Raw genomic sequence first — 9515 nt, 5'->3', positions numbered from 1 at the left:
AGATAATACAAATAATAATGGTGTTTTCAGCTTTTTTGAGTGTTTGACTGGCCAGCTTAAAGTCATTTTGTGCTTAAAATAAGTCTAAAAAAATAATTGGACCCATTTGGCTTAGTTTATCTAAAGCAACTTATAAGCCAAAAAAATAAGTTAGGCTACCCCAACTTATTTTTTTTTTTTTTTTTGCTTATAAGCTGCTTTTATTGAGCCCATCCAAACAGGCTCAAAGTATCAACGAAAAAATCAGGAAAATGAAGATTGGATAAGGAGTAGTTTACACATAGTGAGACTTCCTGATACGAATCTGAATTAGTCGTATTTCAAAGCAGTTATCAGACTTCGAAATAGAAAACAACGAAGATAATACAAATAATAATGGTGTTTTCAGCTTTTTTGAGTGTTTGACTGGCCAGCTTAAAGTCATTTTGTGCTTAAAATAAGTCTAAAAAAATAATTGGACCCATTTGGCTTAGTTTATCTAAAGCAACTTATAAGCCAAAAAAATAAGTTAGGCTACCCCAACTTATTTTATTTTTTTTGGCTTATAAGCTGTTTTTATTGAGCCCATCCAAACAGGCTCAAAGTATCAACGAAAAAATCAGGAAAATGAAGATTGGATAAGGAGTAGTTTACACATAGTGAGACTTCCTGATACGAATCTGAATTAGTCGTATTTCAAAGCAGTTATCAAACTTCGAAATAGAAAACAACGAAGATAATACAAATAATAATGGTGTTTGCTAATGACTACAAAAATGAAATGAATGAAGTTGTGATAGAAGATTTAAAACTTGGCACTTGACAGAACAACTCATTTTAAGATCAAAAGAAGATAAAGTGTCAACGAAAAAAATAAGGAAAATGAAGATTGGAGGTGCGGGGAATCGAACCCCGTGCCTCTCGCATGCGAAGCGAGCGCTCTACCAAATGAGCTACACCCCCTGCTGCGTTGGATACCTAGTTTACTAGGTAATGACCCAATTTAAGATTAACAACTAAATAAATGCATAATAGGATACTTTTGGCCCCATGTGTTTTATGAAGATGTCTTATATGTAGACACTATGTGTAAAATTTATCTATATTTTAAAACGGATCTAATTAATATAGAATGCAAACATATTACTTATTAAATACTATACATAATTAAAGAATATTGATGTGCATAGTAATGTATAAATTAATTCCATGATTAACCAAACTCTGAAAGTTAGTGGTAGCGGATGGTGGTGGTTGTCGATGTTGATGGTGGTGGAGGTGATTAGTAGTAATGACCAGTGGTTAATGACGGTGAAAATTGCTGAAGAAGGTGATTGGAAGTGGTGGTGATCGGTTTGATATGGTGATTATGCGAGGTTGGTGTTAAAGATGGTTGGTAGTAATAACAAGTTGTAGAGATAATAGTAGGTTGTAGTGATCCATAATGATATAATAGTAATAGTAAAATATCACATTTACTAATAAGAAGTGAATGTTCTGATAATTTTAAAATTACGTATATTTTAAAGAAGTTACTGAGATCTCAGCGCTCAAACCTCTAATAAAGTACTTCCAAATATGGGCCTTTATTAACTTATCAATTACCAAGGAGTTCATTTAGATTTTTTAGTGTTTCCAGTTGTTTCGCCTTCGCCAGAATCGTGTTATTGTACCTTTGTGTTGGTGTACATTCTGCTTGAATACATGCATCCTACTAACGATAGGAAACTTATCCAACGATAGAGAAACATTATCAATAGAACTAAAACTAAGAAATGCTGTACAAGTACATCTCTATGGATAGAATGAAACCGAATCTGCATCAAAAATCAACACATTCCAAACAGTTTTTGTCCTTCCTCCAGAGAAAGATATCTAGACTGCTAAGAACACAAAACGAACCAAACCCTGTGCTATCCATGGAATCAGCTGCACAGAGTTCTGCTATCACTTCACAACACGATGTGAAGTAGTAACCTGCATTGGCACATGAATCAGCTGCTCAATTGCCAAAACGCCCTCTAGCCCATGGCGCTACATGCTGTCTGCCTCCATTTCTCTTTGGCACATTATTCTGCTGAGATTGCATCTTCGTCCTCTGTTCCTTCATATTTGCAAATAGGGAATCTAATGTCTGAGGTCTCTGCTTTGACACTGGCTTGACTTCCAGCTTTTGTTGCTACACGCACAAAACACAAATGGTTACATATCTTCAGATCTTTCAAGATCCATAGCAGCCGATCTACAAGACCGACAGCATCGGGATGGTTTACTGTTTGGAGGTCTAAGAACTGACGAATTGTACAATCAGAAAACAGAGACACCTCAAGCAATATGGTCCTTGGAATCGACGCTTATCCAGGCTTTCAATGTGTGGAGGGGAGGCCTTATAAGTTTAAAGAAGAACTCTTTTAATTTCTGTTAAAACCCTCTCTTACCTTAACAATAAACCTGCCACTATTTGCAGCATTCTTCTGAACCAGAGGAGCCCCAAACCTGCACAATTAACAAAAAGAAAATTGAAGCAGCTGTAGAGAGAAGTGCTTATCCGCAGATTTCTTACTGAAGGAAGGATGAACAGCCCAAAGTCGCAGGGATAAATTCGGTGGTGAAGCACTTTGAACATATAATGTTTTCACTTCCAACTTACCATCGGCCCTCAAATTAAAACTTCTCAACTAACCAAACCTTAGAAACAATAGCAGCACCCGAAACAGAACTTGATAACTTTCAGCTCATCCCCCACCGGAAGGAAACGAAGTCCAAACTAGAACTAACAGAAACACTGATGTGGAAGAAATGACCTTATTTGGACAACTCATCATCAGTCAAAATATCCAAGAGCACTACTAACTTCAGCATAAAGTAGTGTTTCACCACAATGCCAAAATTGCTTCAACAGCGTTGCAGGTAACTTCCCAACAACTCACAACTCAACTATAAAATTTAAGCCCCTCACACAGCCCACAAACCGAACAATTTCTGTTAAAGAACTTAATATGTTCTACATGCACACTCTATCCTCCAAAACACTGTATGGCGCAAATTAGAGTTGGATGCACTCAAGGAGAAGTATCTCACTTGCATCCCAAAACAACCATTTCAAAGATCAACAGTACCAAGCCAACCATAGAATAATACAAATAATATTATTTAAGGTGGTAGAAGGCAAAACTTCAATATGCGCAGCCGCCTCGCAAATTCATTGCTCAAAAGAGCTGATGAATGCCATGTGTCATGCTCCAAGCCTTTCCAAACTTCTTATCAACAAAAACTTCAGCGGTTGGGGAGAGGAAAGAAAATGAGAAACAATTGATTATCCATGTCTCCAAAAAAATTCAAAGACGTGTGTCATGCTCCAGGCCTTCCCAACTTCTTATCAACAAAATTTAGGCGGTTGGGAGAGGAAAGAAAATGAGATGTAATTGATTATCCAAGTACGAAGAAAATTCAAAGACTATTCGTTGCCAACTAGTTGAGCCACTTTAAACAGAAGCTTTCATCAGGATATCCTTTTCTGTGGCCCAAAATTCCATAGAATTGAGTTATCAAGGGAAAAGTTTATCCAAGGACATCCGTTCATCTGAAGCAACCATTCCAAAACCTCAAACTTACAAGACATTATATACCCCATGATGCTTGCTCTACCAGACAAATGATTAGAATCTACGCACTTGCCCCACAAAACAGGGAGAACCTCATTGTAACACATTGTTTTTCTTTATGCCAGCTCCCCCAAATCATAACACCTTAACAGTTCCACATCTTAAGGTGCCCAACACCGACTTAAAAGAAAAAAAAAAGTAGATCTCAAATTCAACACATGCATATCAAACTGAAGTCCTCCGACATGTTGCAGGATGCAACTTTTCTGATGGAAATAACCATCATTTGACACTTGGACAAACTTTCAAAGACTCTAGCTTGAACGTCTCCCAACCACACTAACAAGCAACAGCATGCTTTTAAAGTATACAAGAGCAAGGAGAGACACATGGAAAATTCATCAACAATAAATAGGACCACAATTTACCTGCATCAAATGAGAGTTCAATTGTTACACCAGTATTTGACATGTGCAGCAAGCGAGGAAATTAATTACCAACAAACTTAATCATATATTAACCACACACTTCCAAACACACCTCTGTTTATTTACATTCACTGCCCGGCTTCGATTGAAAGCCCTATTGCGAATAGGAGCAACTGCCGCTCTTCTAGCTGCCTCAGTTGCCAAAGGAAACTGATCTCCCTGAGAATTTGATCTTCTTCGAGCAAGAAGCCCCTGAGCAGAAAAAATCAGCACAAGCAGTGTCAAAGTGTCCAGCATCCACAAAGACATAAAAAAAGTAGTACATTATATTCTTCATAGGTTGCGACAATTGTGAAGAGTACCTGTCTCATAGATGATCTTGTGTCCATAAACCTTTGTATCTTAGCAGATTTATCCTGAGCAATGTTATTAGAAAATTTTTGGCTTCTATTCTGCAGAAAGCAAATGATAAATGTTAAAATGAAGTCTCAAATCAAACTGACAAAAGCTGAAATAAACACTAAATGGTCAGTGAGTCATGTGCTTACAAAAACTCTTTGCTTCTTAGTTTTGGTTGTGTTTGTTTTGGACATCTTGATGATATCATCTGCAGGCACCAACTGATTATCAGCAAAACAGGAAGAAAACCAAAAGATGGGAGTAAAAAACAAGTGAAGCTGACATGCATACCTAATGTCATGTCCATTTTCTTCTCTGTAAAAGCAATAATCTCACTCGTCAGTGGTTTGGCTGCCATCTGAGTTGAGAGCAAAGTCAGTTAAATGAATACAACATTAACAGCATGAAACTATCCACTAAACTTGAAGATCAGCAGAAGATGCAGGCACGGAAGGAAAAAACCAAAGAAGTCAAAAGATGTGGGAATATCAAAGATGGAAGTATATGATTCCTGAGCTGATATTTCTTCTCATTACCCCTTTACTGGCTGCAGGTGGAGGAGGATAATAAAAAAAGTATTTAGTTTAATCTGAGCATCAGACAAATAACCATGAAGGAATGCGGTGCAAAGAGTTTTATTACAATAGCCCCTTCTATTTTCCAAATTTTACAGCAAATCAAACTTACATATTGGAACTAATGACAACGACATCATTCAATTTTTTTCTAAACCTTAAAGACTGTTTTAAGAACTTTTTTGATCAATGGAAGAATAGTCTCATAACTAGCACAAGCAACTGTCCAAGTAGGCAAGTTAGAGAAACTGTGCAAAAGCAACCAAGGTCCACCCATAAACAGAAGCTTTATGTATTTTCACACAATTCCAAGAATAACATATCTCTGCAGCATTCAACCTTTTAAGGATCCCCACAACAACAACAAAAACAGAATAATCAGGTCCTCTGCTCATAAATCGAGCTCTCATTAATATCTAGAAACTAGATGTCAACCCTTCCCTCCGCTCAACATTTTTTCGGGGAACCAAAGATGAAACTAACTCTACACTCGAGTACCCTACCAGTGTCTCCAAATTCCAACTAGAAACTAGAGCTTCCCATCTAAAATAAGCTAAGACCAAAAAAAAAAAAACACAGGTACACATTCTTAGAAACAGCAAAAGTACATAGCTTCTTCTAGGAAATTATAAATGCCAACATAATAAAACAAAGCAAAAAATAAAAATAAAACGAGAAGGATCCAGTAGCTGAAGCAACACCACACCTCAATCTAATTGGCATTAGCTATACAAAGCTTTAGACACATTCGGCTATATTTTGCACAGATTTCTTCATAATTCATCTTATTAGTGTTCACTAAAAAACACCACAGGTTCTCCTTATCTCATAGGAGACATACACAACTCTAATCCTTACTGTCAACTATTTGGTATCATCATCTGTAACTTCTGGAATCTTCATAAAATTCCTCAATCACATAAAAAAAGGCTGTAAAAAGAAATCACCAAACAAATTTCTCTAGTAGTGATGAAATATGAAATTAGGTCTCCCATAACCACGAAATCCAAATTAAAAAAAAAAAAAAAAAAAAAGGAACTAATAAAACCAAAATCTTCACTCTTCCGAAACATTTTGCATGTAACAACATGAACATAAATTAAAAGAACGGGACAAAGAGAGCTCGTGAGAAACACAATCTGTCTCCAAAATTGCAAAAACACTATAGGTTCTCCTTATCTCATAGTACATACACAACTCTAACAACTAAGAGTTGCTTTTTTCAACTATATAGTACCGTCAGCTATAAGTATCATTTTTTTGCGAGTTTCCTACCTGAGCTATCTGGTGTTTGCGTTTCAAAATTGCAAAAACATTAAAGGTTCTCCTTATCTCATAATGACATATACAACTCTAATAACTAAGCCTTGCTGTCAACTATTTAGTACCGTCCAGTGGCGGATGGAGCATTATAATTTGGGGTTCAATTGAACCCCAAACTTTTGATGCGGTGTACAAATTTATATGTAAAAATTTACTAAATTTACAATAAATAGTAGATATGAACCCATAACTTTAGATATAATGGTTCAATGCTAAAAAATTTAAAAGGTTGAACCCCAAGAATTTAAATCCTAAATCCGCCTCTGGTACCGTCAGCTATATGTATCACTTTTTTGCGAGTTTCCTACCTGAGCTATCTGGTGTTTGCGTTTCAAAATTGCAAAAACATTAAAGGTTCTCCTTATCTCATAATGACATATACAACTCTAATAACTAAGCCTTGCTGTCAACTATTTAGTACCGTCCAGTGGCGGATGGAGCATTATAATTTGGGGTTCAATTGAACCCCAAACTTTTGATGCGGTGTACAAATTTATATGTAAAAATTTACTAAATTTACAATAAATAGTAGATATGAACCCATAACTTTAGATATAATGGTTCAATGCTAAAAAATTTAAAAGGTTGAACCCCAAGAATTTAAATCCTAAATCCGCCTCTGGTACCGTCAGCTATATGTATCACTTTTTTGCGAGTTTCCTACCTGAGCTACCTGGCGTTTGCGTTTCAAAATTGCAAAAACATTAAAGGTTCTCCTTATCTCATAATGACATATACAACTCTAACAACTAAGCCTTGCTGTCAACTCTTTAGTACCGTCCAGGGGGCGGATGGAGCATTATAATTTGGGTTCAATTGAACCCCAAACTTTTGATGCGGTGTACAAATTTATATGTAAAAATTTACTAAATTTACAATAAATAGTAGATATGAACCCATAACTTTAGAAATATAATGGTTCAATGCTAAAAAATTTAAAAAGTTGAACCCCAAGAATTTAAATCCTAGATCCGCCTCTGGTACCTTCAGCTATAAGTATCACTTTTTTGCGAGTTTCCTACCTGAGCTCTCTGGCATTTGCGTTTCAAAATTGCAAAAACATTAAAGGTTCTCCTTATCTCATAATGACATACACAACTCTAATAACTAAGCCTTGTTGTCAACTATTTAGTACCGTCAGCTGTAAGTATCACTTTTTGTGCGTTTCCTACCCGAACTATCTGGTGTTTGCATTTCAAAATTGCAAAAACATTAAAGGTTCTCCTTATCTCATAATGACATACACAACTCTAATAACTAAGCCTTGTTGTCAACTATTTAGTACCGTCAGCTGTAAGTATCACTTTTTGTGCGTTTCCTACCCGAACTATCTGGTGTTTGCATTTCAAAATTGCAAAAACATTAAAGGTTCTCCTTATCTCATAATGACATACACAACTCTAATAACTAAGCCTTGCTGTCAACTATTTAGTACCGTCAGCTATAAGTATCACTTTTTGGGCATTTCCTACCCGAACTATCTGGTGTTTGCATTTCAAAATTGCAAAAACATTAACGGTTCTCCTTATCGCATAGCAATATACACAAACCTAAGAACTAAGCAATGCTATCAACTATTTGATACTAATCAAGGTATGTTTTGATAAATAATTGGTGACAGTTCAGGTAGGAAAACGCAAACAACTCATAGTTCAGGTAGGAAACTCACAAAAAATTATAGTTTTTTTTTAATCATTATCTCTAAAAGATATCACCAAATAAATTAATGCAAAATTTCCAACAAAAAAAAAATTGCAAGCAAATATCTGTAATAGTAAAAAAAAAAAAAAACCTAAAAGATGAAATTAGGTCTCCGATAACCACAAAATAAATTTAAAAAAATCAACTAAATTAAATCAAAATTTTCACTCTTTCGAAACTTTTCCCGCGTAACAAAACAAGCATAAAATTACAAAAAAAAAAAAAAAAAAAAAAAAACTCGTGAGATACACAATCTGTCACAAAAATTGCAACTAATCAATTGCAAAATTTTTGCTGTTTCGGATATTTTTGCGCATAACAACATGAATATAAAATAAAATAAAAAAATAGCTCGTCATAAACAAAATCAGCCTCAAAAATTGCAAAAAAAAAAAAAATTGCAAAAAAAAATAGTAATAAAAGTGTACCTGTTTATGTTTTGTGAAATCGAGTAGAAGATAGATGAGCTTCCTTAATATTGCTGATTTTGAAATTAGGGTTTACAGTGATGAAAAATTTATGGTCAAACAAAATTAGGAGATATTGACGAATATTATATATATAGAGAGGCGGTGCACCGTTTACTCATAGGATTGGGCACGAGCCAATCACGTGCTTTCTAAAATTAGTGACAAAATTCATTAGAGAAAATTATTATATGTTAATTGATTCTTTTTTTTAATTCTTATAAAAAATGATCCAAACTTTTTTCTCTCTCTGACTTCTTGTATTTTTGTATATGTTTGTATATTTCGGGCTACTTTTTGTAATGTAAGTTTTGAGTTATTTTTTTGTAATGTAAGTGATCAACTTGTATATTTCTGAAATTTTCTTAATTCATTATTCTTTTCCCATTTTACCTTTAGTGGTGATTGGTCTTGAAGACGACAAACACCTCAATTATGGAAATATGGCACGTAAATAAAGTATATATATTAAATGAAGAGAGATTATATCTTAAGACATAAATAAGGGTAACATAGTCAAAACTAATCATAATTAATATTTTTTTGAGGGGCATGTAAGAGAGAAGCACGACAAATAATTTGAGATGGGAGTAAATTCCATGTGTGGAATCAACATTAACCGTAGTATTGCCAACCAAGAAATTTTCATGATTTTTTTTACAATAGGTATGTGCTATCTTTTATCAGTATAGATTTTGGAATAATTCTAGTAACCTAAGGCTCGGACAAATGGAAGAATTCTACTTTAGAGTTACTTGTAAATAGTCTTGCAATGATCCAATAATATGAAAAAATATTCGGCACGAAATCATAAAGGTTTGAGAATAAGTTGGTCAAATACAAAGGATAATCTTGCTTCCGACATAAATCATAAGACGTTAGGAGTGTCATGCACCATTTATTTGGAGAAAGGTGTGATACCGCCACCTAAGATACCGCCACCTAACCGGTCTGACAAGCGGTTTATGAAATTACACCATCCTTACTCATCACCTGACCTATGCACATCGTTCTCTCAATAAGGTTGACCGCTTATCC

General features: G+C 34.9%; 1 protein-coding gene and 1 non-coding gene across 2 annotated transcripts; both read right to left on the bottom strand.

Moving 5' to 3' along the window:
- Positions 1-869: 869 nt before the first annotated feature.
- On the bottom strand, positions 870-942 carry TRNAA-CGC (transfer RNA alanine (anticodon CGC)). The gene has a single exon. It is a non-coding gene; the product is annotated as a tRNA-Ala (tRNA).
- A 766-nt stretch (positions 943-1708) lies between these two features.
- On the bottom strand, positions 1709-8592 carry LOC132609934 (uncharacterized). Its single transcript, XM_060324148.1, has 7 exons — positions 8439-8592; positions 4703-4769; positions 4561-4619; positions 4375-4464; positions 4125-4264; positions 2418-2475; positions 1709-2158 (listed from the first exon to the last, which is right to left on the bottom strand). The coding sequence occupies exons 2-7, from the start codon at positions 4767-4769 to the stop codon at positions 1982-1984; spliced, it is 591 nt and encodes a 196-aa protein (XP_060180131.1). The 5' UTR covers positions 8439-8592; the 3' UTR covers positions 1709-1981.
- Between the last annotated feature and the right edge of the window lie 923 nt (positions 8593-9515).

Source organism: Lycium barbarum, chromosome 9 (genome assembly GCF_019175385.1).
Source record: "Lycium barbarum isolate Lr01 chromosome 9, ASM1917538v2, whole genome shotgun sequence".
NCBI classification, from domain to species: domain Eukaryota; kingdom Viridiplantae; phylum Streptophyta; class Magnoliopsida; order Solanales; family Solanaceae; genus Lycium; species Lycium barbarum.
The sequence above is the reverse complement of the archived record's forward strand: the minus strand, read 5'-3'. Positions and strand labels throughout refer to the sequence as shown.